Source organism: Gallus gallus, chromosome 9, assembly GCF_016699485.2.
Source record: "Gallus gallus isolate bGalGal1 chromosome 9, bGalGal1.mat.broiler.GRCg7b, whole genome shotgun sequence".
NCBI lineage: Eukaryota > Metazoa > Chordata > Aves > Galliformes > Phasianidae > Gallus > Gallus gallus.
The window spans coordinates 5,969,007-5,983,038 of NC_052540.1; the positions used below are offsets into that span (position 1 = coordinate 5,969,007).

The 14,032-nt window shown below is 37.1% G+C and overlaps 1 protein-coding gene across 4 annotated transcripts in view; it reads left to right on the forward strand.

Annotated features, from left to right (window-relative positions):
- Positions 1-14,032, forward strand: part of CLSTN2 (calsyntenin 2) — a 304,706-nt gene that overhangs the window by 221,291 nt on the left and 69,383 nt on the right. For all 4 annotated transcript variants that reach the window (XM_015277049.4, XM_046898580.1, XM_040705896.2 and 1 more), the window contains 3 exons: positions 1,413-1,608; positions 4,438-4,646; positions 10,076-10,225. In XM_015277049.4, the coding sequence (XP_015132535.2) occupies positions 1,413-1,608; positions 4,438-4,646; positions 10,076-10,225 (555 nt within the window). The remainder of the gene's footprint in view (positions 1-1,412; positions 1,609-4,437; positions 4,647-10,075; positions 10,226-14,032) is intronic.

Here is a 14,032-nt window from a genome sequence, read left to right on the forward strand (position 1 = left end):
ACCTTAAGCATACCCAATTTCTACCTCCACACCTATCCCCCTAAAAATATAAACACACAAATCCTTCTCATTTTTTCATTCCCTTCATAATTGGAATTATGAGCTCTGTCATTTCTATAAAGTCACTGGCTAGCATCTTCTCTAAAAACAAACAATATATTCTAGAACAAAAAGAGGTCAGTTAACGCTTGAATTAGAGGTCACACATTCAGAGTTAATTTAGGATTTGGCAGTTGATTCAGATATGATTGGCATGGAGATTGCCAAAAGGCTGCAAGTGTAAATTGGAAATAAATGGAAATAGATTATGTGGCTGGGATACAGCTCTGAATCCATAATGTATGTCTTGAGACTGACTTGCTCATAAAAGAGCATGTGTTTAATGTGTCATAAAAATATTTAAACCACATTGGTCTTTGTATAAATGTTCCATTTTTAAATTTGGATTCTGGAGTGGCTAAAAATGAGTTCAGTATGCATATCCTTGACATCAACATAAAGGGTAAAATAAATAAATTATATATATATATGTACATATATAATTATTTTTTTAAAAAAGGAAAAATCACTGAAACTGTTTTTTTCCCTTTTGAGATCTGTATTATCTTTTTTGTTGTTGTTGTTGTCTTCTGTGTCCAAATCTATTTTTCAGTCCTGGCTCTACCATCTATTTTGTTACATACTATTCCTCTGAGAGAAGCTGTGATTTTTTTCTGTTAGGAGACAGTTGGGAGGCAGAGTGAGTTGCTGACAAGAAGGCATTCATGTATGGGTTTGTGAGTGTGGGTGGGTGAGTGCAGTGTCCAAAGGGGACACTTGCCTGCATTCCTTTGACTACTTCTGTTCCAAAGATGATAAAGATGATATATGTGTGTAAATAAAGCAAGATATATTTTGAATGTGCTTATGTTCTGCATCATTAGTTTTTTCACTGTTGGTAGCTAAACTGCAAGAATCTGAACATCTGCTACCACCTGCTAGCTCAAGTGTCTGCAGTAAGCAGTGACAGCAGTTAGAAAAGATCACCTCTAAAATATTCTCTTTTTTCTTTCTGCTATTCTCTTTTAACTAAGCACAGTCTTCTTAACTTAGCTCAAAATTTAGCCTGGTGCCATATCTAAGGAGTGGTTTCTAGGGTGTTAAGAAACCATTCTGTAGTGACTGAAGAAGAGAAAAGAACATGACCAGAGCTTCTCTCACCGCATCATGCCCCACAAATGCATGGCCACCATCCCTTGTAGTTACATGCTAATCTCTACTTGAGTCAATATTACTCCATCCATAACAGCACGTGAAATACAGATCAATGCTAACATCTCCAGTGGTACTATGATGCATTGGATTATTGTTTTGTATTATATTTATATTATAGTATTTTAATACTTGTATTATATTTATCTTATTCCCCACAGGTGAGATATGTGCTTTTAAAATTCATGGACAAGAAATGCCCTTTGAAGCTGTTGTGCTAAACAAGACATCTGGAGAAGGTCGTCTTCGAGCAAAAAGTCCTATTGATTGTGAGCTGCAGAAAGAATACACATTCATCATTCAAGCCTATGACTGTGGATCAGGACCAAGTGGAGTAAACTGGAAGAAATCTCACAAGTAGGTGAAAAAAAGATTTATTTGCTTTGTTGTGCATTAACTTTATGGTACAGATCAGATTGAAGGGACCCTTTTTATAGAATCACAGAATGGTTTGGGATGGAATGAACCTTTTAGATAATTAAACTCCAAACTACCGCTGTAGGCAGGGATACCTCCCTCTAGACCAGGTTGCTGAAAGTCCCATCCAGCCTGGCTTGAGTGCTTCCAGGGAGAAGGCATTCACAACCTTGCTTGGCAGCCTGTTCTAGCGTGTCACCACCCTCACAGTAAGTAATTTCTTCCTAGTATCTAGTCTAAGTCTACCTTCTTCCAGTTTAAAACCATTTCCGCTTGTCCTGTCGCTACCTGCCTTATGACAAGTTCCTCCCCAGCTATCCTGTAGACCCTTTCAGGTACTGGAAGGCTGCTATAAGGTCCCCCTGGAGCCTTCTCATCTACAGACTAAAAGGCCCCAGCTCTCTTAGCCCGTTCTCATAGGGGAGGTGTTCCAGCCATCTGATCATCTTCATGGCCCTCCTCTGGACCTACTCCAATAACTCCATGTCCTTCTTGTGTTGGGGGCTCCAGAACTGGACACAGTACTCCAGGTGGGGTCTCACAAGAGCAGGGTAGAGGGGCAGAATCGCCTCCCTCGACCTGCTGGTCATGCTTCTCTTCATGTAACCCTGGATATGGTTGGCCTTTGGGGCTGCAAGTGCACACTGCTAGCTCGCATTGAATCTTTCATCAACCGACACTCCCAAATCCTTCTCCTCAGAGCTGCTCTCAAGCCATTCTCCACATAGCCTGTATCTGTGCTTGGGATTACCCCAACCCAAGTACAGAACTTTGCACTTGAACTTGTTGAACTTGATGAGGTTGGCATGGGCCCACCTCTCAAGCCTGTCCAGGTCCCTCTGGATAGCATCCATTCACTCTAGCATGTCAACTGCACCATTCAGCTTGGTGTCATCTGCAAAGTTGCTGAGGGTGTACTCGATTCCACTGTCCATGTCACATACAAAGATGTAAATAAAACCAGTCCCAACACTGATCCCCGAGGAATAACAGTTGTCATCAGTCTCCACTTGGACACTGAGCAGTTGACTGCAACTTTCTGAGTGCAACCATCCAGCCAATTCCTTATCCAGCAAGTGGTCCATCCATCAAATCCCTTTCTTCTCCAATTTGGTGACCAGGATGTCACATATATGTTTATAGTGTAGTCATGTAGAAAGCAGTTAAACCAAGATGATTAGTTGTCACAATGGTTTGTCCACTTTTAATTCCTATTTCCTTTGAGATTTTTTCTTTTCTGCCTCTGACAGTTTGACTTGCTCTCCACTGATTCCAGCTGAAGCTTTTAACAGAATCACAGTTTAAGTGGAGAAGTGTATCTCAGTTTTGGTTAACTTTTCCATTCTTGCATTTATATTAAATACATTGACTAAACAGATCATCCAGGAAATAGAACCTAGCTTTTACTTGATACTTAGAAATTCTAAATAAGTATTCTCTCAGTTCATCTCATTTGAAATGGTAAGAAAAGGGAAATTGACCATTTTTTAGTATGTGCATATATATAAGCTATTGCAGTGTTACCTTTGCACAGTGGATTTCTGTCCTCAGCTTTTGGACAGCAAGTCCCAGAGGAATTCACATCCTCTGGTTGTGAAGGGGTATTCAAGGTGAATAGGTGGTACTTTTTACTGTGGAGCCAATTTCCCGCATAACTTTTAAGTAAAGGCAGTACCCTTTCCCCCCTCCAATTCATGAAACCAAGCTCCAGACCATTTGTCATTAACTCAGATATAGATGTATAACTCCTGTACAACAGTTCATTTTGCTAAGAGCCACTTAGATGATTAATAGCTCTTCCTTTTATTCATCCAGACAATTAAAGTTTTCATTAGCTCTGTAATGCATTCCAAACTCTTTTAGGATGTTTAAAAAGAATATACATCTAGAAAGAAGTCTGCAATATCAAATAATTAGCTAGTTACAGAAACAATTTTTCCTCAATACTATTAATTTTATAGCATTTTTCACTCACATTAGTAACAAACTACTGTTAGACTTGGAAAATTTGTTCTAATCGTGGCTATTAAATCTGGCCCACTCAGACCGGCCTTTTCTAAGCTTTCTCTGATGTGTGTGGTAAACTACACACTAAGTTAGGCTTTTGGAGTCCAAACACCTATTCCTGGTTCTGCCATTGATCTGGAACATCCCTTCCCTTTTCTGTCTGCTTGTTAACCAGCTTATCCAACCAGAAACAAAGTTGTTTCAATTGAGTGCTCTTAGATTTAGCATATTAAGTACAGAAAATCTCTTATTTTTGACCTTCAGAGGCCTTACCATAATGCCTGTATTGATAATGTGGTGCAGTCATTATCTTGCCAACAGCAAGGATCCAGTTCTTAGATTTGCAAGTAAATTAGTGTCTTGGGGAACTTCATGGAGAATCTCAGACCTACATCAGTATACAGCTTGCGTTGCATCATTTTTCTTTCTAAATGCTACTAAGCATTTCAGTTTTAAATATTGACACAACTCTTTCCTTTAAAAGGCAAGTTACAAATATTGTAGCTAATTAAGTCATTGGGTAGTTATAATCAACAGAGGGTGAAATACTTCATATTGAAGAGTGCCATAAATTGACAATTTTTAGGTAGTATTTAAGATGCTTTTTATTCAATAATATCTCATTTTAGCAGATGCTGACATGTCCTTCTATATATTTTTTTTGTCAGTCCTTTTATATTAAGAAAGCAAACTGCTAATAATATGATCTTACTTGAAGTCATTCTAATTATTTTCTCTGATTTCTTTTCTTACCTGTTTTAGGGCAGTTGTCCATATCCAAGTAAAGGATGTTAATGAGTTTTCACCAGCTTTCAAGGAGAGTATGTATAAGGCCACCGTCACAGAGGGAAAGATCTATGACAGCATACTGCAGGTGGAAGCCATAGATGAGGACTGTTCCCCGCAGTACAGCCAGATCTGCAATTATGAAATTGTCACAACAGATGTTCCTTTTGCTATTGACAGAAATGGTGAGTACGGGGAAGGATCTGACTGTAATTTCTGGGACAGATAGTGGTATTTTTTGCAGATAGTGTATAATTAACAATTTATACCAGCTGATAATCCAAACCTTTGAGTTTTAACTCAAGAAATTTAATCCTATTTTCATTTCTGAGAATGAAGAAACTATATAATTGGAAAATTGCGTCCTATTTACATTTGATGTGGTCAGAAAGTGCCACAATAATATGCATCATGGATATGAAAAAAATGGTTTTATAGATGTGAAATACCTTACTCTGACAGTCTGTCTGTTCTCTGAGTTGTCTAAAATCTAGTTTCTTGTGCAAGAGATTGTATTTCGTAGTGCAGCATGTAGCCCTGTTGAATTTGTTTGCAGGTTTATAGCTAGTCCCAGTCTTCTGAACTCTCTGGAACAGGGTCTAAATGCAGAATGGACACTATACTACGTTTAGTAGTCCACAGTTCTAATAATTTGTGGTGCTTCCTGAAGTTGGTCTCTTATTTTGCAGTATAGAATAAAATATGCTTTGGAAAAGTAGTAACATTTTCCATGGGTTTGTTGTTTACTTGGCTTTCTAATGTAATACTAAATGTACATCTCAAAAAATAATGAACCATATTAAGTTTCCCAGATGGTGCACTTTCTGACATTGGCTTCTCTACCTGTCAGCTTCTTGCTTCTTCCAGTCAAGTTTTTACCAGGGAAAAGCACGGACTTTGTCAGTGAGTTTGGGAGAAGTGGCTTGGCTGCATTTACAATGAACTAAGGATTCTCCCTTCCCATTCTCTGCTTGCTTTAGACAATACAAAATAGTAACTCTGTATTTCAGGAGCTTCAGCAGTGCCATATTGGCATCGTTTTGTAAATAGGAGTGCTGTTTTCTCTGTAACTGGGGCATAGACCCATGATGGACCCATGGGAAGTTCTTCTTCATGTGCACCATACTGCAGTACTGAAGGAAAAGTCCTTCATGTTACTGTTCTTAGTTATCAGTGTTCCCACATGCACCCTTGTGAAAAAATAGAAAATACAAATTCCTGTGCTCACAGAACACGTTTCCCAAAACAAACACCCTATTCGTATACCCAGCAGTGTTCTGCTTTGTCTCGTTTATCTGATTTTTTTTTGCCAGTTTGGAGATTGAAAGCATGCATGGAGCTACATTTTCTCTAAGCAGTTGTTTTCATATTGGGATGTTTTATTAAAAAAAGAAAAAAACAAAAAACATCTTTCTCTAGTTCAAAAATGATCGATCTTTATTTGCACAGCTCTTGCATAATGTACAGCTGAGCATCAAAAGATAATAACCTGTTAGCATCAGTGTAGCGTAAATGGTGTTGGTGGAAAAAGACCACTTGTTTTAATACTGTCATTTGGAGGCAAGCATTCTATATACAATATAAAAGATGTAATCGTGAGTGTGCCTATGTTTAGGTAAATGTTGAGCTGTCTAGGTGGCTTCAGGAACATGCTTGTGACTTAAATAATAGACAAAAATGAGCATTGTATGGAGCAGACATTCCAATTGCTTATGCCTTTTCAGGTTTTATCTCACAGTGCAGCTGGCTCTTGAGTGATCGTGGCTTCTTTTATGACAGAGGCATGATCAAAAGCACATTAAATGTCAAGTGTCTTTGGTTACATATTTGTCCCCATGTGCTTGTGACCTGCTTTCCAGCAAAGACAATAAGAAATTGACTTAAAAATGACTTAAAGACCAAGACTAATTGGTGTTAGGTTATAATACATGCAGTTTCTCGGTCCTGAATTCAGTTAATAACTTTTTGATCTATTTGTTCACTAAAAGAACACTGCTGCCACAATCAACAGTAATTGCAGTCTAATTTGCAATTTTTTAAGATAATGGTAATTGCTTAAGACCACTGGGATTAGAGACAGAGAATAGATGGTTGCACTTTTATTTTGTGACAGAAATATGTTGCTTAGTTCTAACACATTTCATTGCTCAGAATGTGTCTCTTTGCCAGCAGATATAAGCTTTCCCTGATGCAAATTCTTTGGCATTGTTTCCATTTTTGTTACCTGTGGGATGTATTAAAATAGATGTATGAGATGCTTGGGACTGTGTCTATTAATGCTGTGCTAATTAGGATTTTGTTTATAGTTTTTTGCCCATTGTGAAAACCAAATCTAGGGTCTCCGTTCTAGTGAAAGTCATGTCATTGTGTCCTGTGGAAGTGATTTTTTTTTTCCCACTTTTCAGAAATACGGGTATGGTATTTAAATTCCCAGAATGGGTACTCAATCAAATACTTCAAACCTAAAAACTGCAGAAGGCTCCAAAAGTAAAGGGGTTGTAATGAAAAAAATGCAACTATCAGTTCATAAGTTGAGATGTTTTTTTGAGGGGCTGCGAACCTGTGAAATTAGCCATTAACAGACTTCAAGATAAACGAACGTGCTTTGCCATCAGCTTTTACCTTTTGGTAGATCGTTTCCTTTTTAGGCAAAATTTATTTTCTGTATTTGCATCAGTTCAGGGAACGTTTTGTTGTCTTGAAAAATTATATTACACATTGCAGAACATTTACAGAAAGGGAGAGAGAACCCTTCAGACTGCAGCCATGCACAGTGTACTTCATGTCACCAAACTGTGTGAGGTACAAATTGATAAACACCCCACACTGGCACAGGAAGCAGAATTCAGTATAGACCTTATTAGGTCATGCACCTAAAGAAAAGCAAGATAAACCTTCCCGTTTACATTTGGCAGCTTTGACTCTGTGCTTTTAATTTCTTTCTGATGAAAATTATTTCACGTGAAAAAAGACTGATCTTTTTGCATATGGAGTCTAATTTAGAAGGTAATGAACTCTTAGCTGAAAAATACAGTTAAATACAACCATATAATGGCAAAGGAAAAATCTGTGCTTTGCTGTACAAAGAACTAGGAAAAAAGGTATAAAATATATTTTAAGAGACTTGCACGTGCAGCTCAGTCTAGTTGTCTTAGCAGAGAATCCCAATTATCAATTCAATTATCATCAGGTCAGTATTGCCCAGGCTTTTTTTCTTTTTTTTCCACATAACAGAATAATTAAACCATAACGCCTGGTTCTATTTTTAACGTCAGCACAACAGTATTTTTGTGCTTTTTTTTTTTTTTTTTTTTTTTTTTTTTTTTTTTTTTTTTTGCCTGGACAAGAAACAGTCAGATGGCTCAAGAATTCAGATGTAGACACTGATTCTGTTATGACTCTGAACTGCACTCTGACTTGGGAGATGATGTTTGGTATCTATTACTTATCATTATACCCATTTTACAAAGGGGGAAGCAATTTGCCCAGTCCCTGGGAAGCGCTTAGAAATACATACTCAGATTGCTCAGTGTGAGGATGCAATCAGTACAGGTTTCGTCAACTCACTTATCTTTGAAAACAAACCTGAGCAGAACCTTGCAAGGTCACCTTTACAGCACTGGGATCTGCGTTAGAATGTATAAAATCCTGATACTGTCAGAAAAGTGGAACTTTATAGTTAAATATTTGCATGTAGTTTTTATTTATTTATTTATTAAATCATGCTTTCTTTCCATTATCTTAGAAAAGTGCATGTTTCTGAAAAGAAGTCATACTGGTCCTCCTTTTGATACACAGTCAAATACAGCTTCTGGTGGCTCTTTGCTGCCAGGGATGTTGAGCTGTTGCTCCTGTGAGCAGACTGAAGTCAGAAGCCATTAATGCAGCATTGCTAGCTCTGGTGTCATGCAAAGGTTAGGAGATTCAAGTTCATACTCCCTGTAAAAACAGGGAGTAAGCATGAAATTCGAATGGGAATTGCAGTGGTAGAGTAGTTGAGTCTTTCTCCTGTTCTTGTGAATAAGATCTTCAAAATAGGATGAAAGACACCCATAAAACAAGGAAGTCTGTATCAAACTATTCCCAAAACGGACCCTGAAGAAACAGAAGTGCAAATGTGTGCATCCTCACACAATAATACTCACATTTCTGTTGTCATTTATCAGCTTTCTGTTTTGTTTTTAAATCTGTTATAGCTCTGGGTATTTCCAGGAAAAAAAAGGCCAACGTTTAGAAAGCTTGAAGAAAATTAATTGTGAATTGTGTGGAGAACTACTTACTTTTCCCATTGAAATTTCCTTTTTTATTGATTACCTTTCTGTTCATGGATGAGATGCTAATAGAAATTCTCAGTCTATCGCTAAAACATTAGTCTTTGTTTACAGTGCTATAGTGCTTAGTGTTTATAGTGCTTACTATCTGTGTCTACTTTTAATCATAAATTGTAAAATAACAAAGTAGTATAAAGCATCAGAGATAACAGAAAAATTGAATATTTATGGTATCAGTGAATTGCAGTAATATCTACAGGGCATCCAAAGGACCTTCCATAACAGCTAATAGTCAGAATTTTCGTAGCCCAAATCTTAAAAGACAATAACAAAGTACAAATCTTGGAAGAGGGATTTAATGAAATGTAAATATGATGAATGGGTTACAAATCTTATTGGACAGTTAATGTGCCAAGCAAAATCTAGCTTTTGATTTAGCCAGTTTTGATTTCTTGAGTTATCTCTGATGATTAAGGACTAAAATAATACCAAGGAGAACCAAATAGGGTAGCATAATAATTTACATATAATGCATAAAGAACAACTTAGCAGATACTAAATGAATAATTGTGTATAGTGGTAGTTTTTCACCAAATCTTCTTAGACAGGTATTGATCAAGAAACTTGAGAGAATAAAATGGGTAGATTAGAGTTCTGTTGTTTTGGTAATTACTGACTCAAAAATAATGAAGTCGATATCATTCCTGCCGTTGTGTTTGTGATGAGAAGAGGAATGGCAGATGTAAGAATGCCTAGCAAGATGCCTGTGAAAGAGAATGGAGGAAGCTGTAGTACATAGAACTATTTCCATTTTGTCCTTTAGCTTGTCTTCCTTCTTCTCCATTTGAGATATAGAAATGGTGAGAGGACTCATTCCCCACTCTGTACCATGCTCAGGGTAGTAACTTTAAGGGGAAAGAATACTTAGGCTGGAGTTACATTCAGCATTAGATCTGAAGAGTGCAAGTGCAGTTGCCACATTAAGACAGCGTGTTCTGGGAAGATGTGGAAAATAAAGTTGCATCTACTCATACTTTGCATTTGAGGATTAATCTTTAAATAGTCTTAGTCTTACTGCAGAAAATGTTGAGCAGATGTTTCCGATACAGATATGCCCATGTGTGTCCTTATATTAGTAAAGGCTAGTAAAGTTGTAAGTTGTCTAATAACTTCCCTTCGTCCAGTAAAGAAATAAAGTACTGTCCATTTCTTGTAACTGTCCTGCCTGTGGATGTCCTGTGTGTTCCAAAGAGCTTAGGATTTGATTAACTCTAACTTGAATGCGATAATCCACATATGCTTACTGAAAAATTGCTGAATGCTATCTCTTATTGAATCTATAGGTAACATCAGAAACACTGAGAAGCTAAACTATGATAAACAGCATCAGTATGAGATAATGGTAACAGCTTTTGACTGTGGACAAAAACATGCAAGAGAAGATGTCTTAGTACAAGTTAACGTCAAACCAGTGTGCAAACCAGGCTGGCAAGGTAAGGTTTTATAGCTTGTATATCTCACCCAACCCCCCTTGTATCCCTGGGCAAGCAAGCAAATGCACACACACACTATTTTCTAAGTCTGTCTAAATATTCTAAAAGGTTAAAAATGATTCTGGCTTGTCTTTCTCCTTGGAATTGGTTTTTATATGCATGCACAAATGCATGAGTGAAGGCTTGTTCAACCTGCAGTGGGTATGAAAGGCAGGCAAAGTTTATCTTGATTACTGTCATCATATTGAGAGCGTTCAGTAGGAATTTATTTTCGAAAAATGGTTGTAAGAAGCTGCAGTCAACCATCTAAAATGAGGAAAAACCCAGCCAGTGATGAAGTGGGAAGATGCAGATCAGAAGGAATTAAGATGAAAAGGAAGTCTATTAAGGAAAAATCAACTTCACACAACCACATTATGGAGACTTCATTCAGCACTAATCTGACCTTCAAAATTGTAATTTTTAAAGAGAATAATCATTCAAATCAAAGGAAAGAATTATTTTCACTATTACACTTGCAGGTGAATTTGTAGAACTGACACTTAGAAAAAAAAATTGTTTTATTTGTAAAGTGAGGCCACCTATGGTCTACAAGACTTCACAATGACATAAATCTGAAATACCGTAATTCCATTTTCACTGTCTTCATTTAAAACAGAACCACATTTTATTTTTTCATGGATGCCTCCACCCCATCGAGTATTTCAAAAAGCAGTTTTATAAAAGTGTAAGACTACTAAGTATTCCCACATTTTATAGCAAAAGCTCTTTATTTATGCCATAATACTAGTACAGTCTCTCCACTGTGGAAATGTTCTGCTTCAGTTTTATGGAGTCATTGCTAACCACTGGTACACATTTTGTCTTGGAATTTCTATTGGAAAGTTGCTGACTTTTCATTTGCACTTGGGCATTTTAGTGACTGAATACTTTTGCAAAGAGATATCGGTAATGATATGTTTATATTGCCAACTATTGTTGTAGCTATATAAGAAATCAAGTATCAAATATACTTCGGGTGATGATTCATGGTCATATCAAGTACATATAGTTACAAACGACCTCAAAGTTGGTTTTATTTTTATCTATTGATGCTTTGGTTTATTTTCAATTATGTGAGGTTTATGATTGTAATAAAAAAGCTGGAATTAAACTTCTATTTTAGGCATACAAAAAATTATTTTCTTTTTTCTAGAAGTAAGGCTGTATGTTAAGCAAACCACTGTGACAGGCTGCCGAGTCGTTAGCTGGAAGCAACCTCTTAAAAAAACAACAACAACAAAAATCTCTATGTGATAGAGTTTAAAGCAGCTTGACTAAAGTGTCTCTAGCAAGGAAGGATGTGTTTTTCTAGTATTTGTTTTGCTTGAATTTGGACTTGGTAGTTCTGTGGTAAATTAGCACAAGGGCACTCTGTCTTTATTCTGGTCTGATAAAGTTTTATGATGGATCTTTATTACAGGCACGGCAAAAATATCAGATAGTTCAAACATTTTCTGCCTTAGCTTATTCCTTGCCTGTGGAATTGTATCTTTCTGTCTGTCAGCAAGGTGACTGCTTCATTCTGACAGCAAGTCTCCGGGTTGAATGACACATAGTGCAAGTGGATGGTATTTGTCTTCTTGGGATATAAGATCCTTTAGTAAACAATTGAGTGTGAGACAGTAGTTCTTAACTATCAAGTCAGTAATTATTATTTGAAAGCAAGATGCAGCATAATCTCTTACAGATACATTGTTTAAAAAGCTACTTATTTCTTAAGGTGAAGATAGTCACTTAGTTGATGGTGTTTTTCATTTTGAACCAATACCTGTAAAGACTAACTGCTGATAGAAAGAAATAAACTATGAAAAGCTTACTGATAGTATTTCCATTACTTAGAGAAGAAACCTGGAGGGAGATTAGGAATGGAAGATATTTACAGTGTTTTACTTCCCTGCTGCCCTATCCCAGGCACAGAATACAGCACTTGCTCTTGTTAAACTTCAGCCAGTTGCTGATTGCCCAGGTGGCCGCTTACTACCAAGTACCAGTGGAGTTTAGGAAAGGCTGTGTGATAGTGATAGATAATTTCAGCTCTGCATCTATTCGTTTGTGGGGTTTTTTAAGCAACAGATTTCTGTATTATCATCTGCACATTCTAGGTGTTTCTAGCTGTTCCTCTAAGGCTCTACTTTTGTTTCCCTGTTCTGTTGACACAGAGCAGACGTTGTATACTTTCTGCTTCACTGTGCATTTTTTGATTCACTTCCAGAACGATTGTTTTTGCTGCAGTACTTTTACTGTCATGTTAATATTGATTACTATAAAGCTATAGCTGTCTTAGTCAGATCAGGAGAGACAAACCTGTAGCAACACAGGACTGAATATCTGTCTAGCATTTTCATAAAAAAAAAAAAAAATCAGGTCATAGGTGAAATAAGAATCAAAAACTTGTAACTTAGATCATGTTCATTTAGCCTGTTTATAATACCATAATAGTGTGTTATCTTTAATTACTTGTAGGAACAGTTCCATAAAGCTGAAGAAATCATTGTCCCACAAAAAAAACAAAAAAAAAAAAGAGAGAAAGAAATTAAGAGCAGAATCATATAAGAAGCTAATCTACACTTTGAGATTTTTGAAGATTTGTTCAATTACTAGAGATCAAGCCAGAATTGAGGTCAGGTTGTTCCTAAAAATTATTGATTTCAGATGAAATGTAGTTATAATGGCATAAAATGCACAAACAGAAAGAGACACAAGAAAAAAACAAAAACCTCCACTAAAGCAAACTACTCAAGAAAATGTTGGAGGATTCTGGCTTTTCCAAAACAAACAGGCAAGGTTGAATATGCATCCTGGTTCTGGCCAGGATGGAGTCTCTGTAGCTGATACGGTGCTATGTTTTGGATTTAGGATGAGAATAATGTTGATAGCACACCAGTGTTGTAGCTGTTGCTGAGTAGTGGCTGCATTATGGCAAGAACTTTCCAGTTTCTTGTGCTGTCTGCCAGAGAGGGGTTGGTGATGCAGAAGTTGTGATGAGACACAGCCAGAACAGCTGTCCAGAGGTGGGCAAAGGGACATCCCATATTGTAGGAGTTGGCAGGAGGGGCTTGGAGGCTCCTCAGGATTCAGCTGGACACTGATCAGCTAGTGGAGAGCAATTGCAGTGTGTATCACTGGTTTTGTGTATTCTTTTCATTTCTCCTCCTGTTTCTTTCCTGTAGCAGCTGTCATATTCTGAACTCTCAAGTTCTACTTTTTTTTTCTTTTCTTTTTTCCAATTCTCTCCCCCATCCCTTTGGGGAGGGAGAGTGGGTGAACGGCTGCGGGGTGCTGAGCTGCCTGCCAGACAAAACCACAGCTGTCTTTTTTGTCACTCACCATGGGGCACAAAGGGTTGAAGTAACAACAGATCTGACCAGAGCATGTTAGCAAATCAGTTTATAATTGGTTATAAATATTATATGTTTAATTGTTGTTGATCACGATGTTGATGTAATTACTCTCAGAGTTTATTTGTTCACAATTGTGTTTTATGTAACTTCTCTCTTGCTGATTATCACTGAGTGATGCCTTTAGGTTGGTTTTTGGTTTTCTTAGTTTTTGTTATATCCATGATATTTGTTACATTACACCAACCAGTGCCCAGCCCGATCAGTCCCCAGTAGCTATCTTGGGGAGGTCAATAGATAGCAAACACAACAAAACAAAAGCTGTACCCAATTACCTGAGTTCTGTGCACAATATATTTTAGCAGAGCAACATGTTCCTTAAAAATCCTCAATTTCACTTTGTGTTTGGTGTTTACTTAAAAGTACT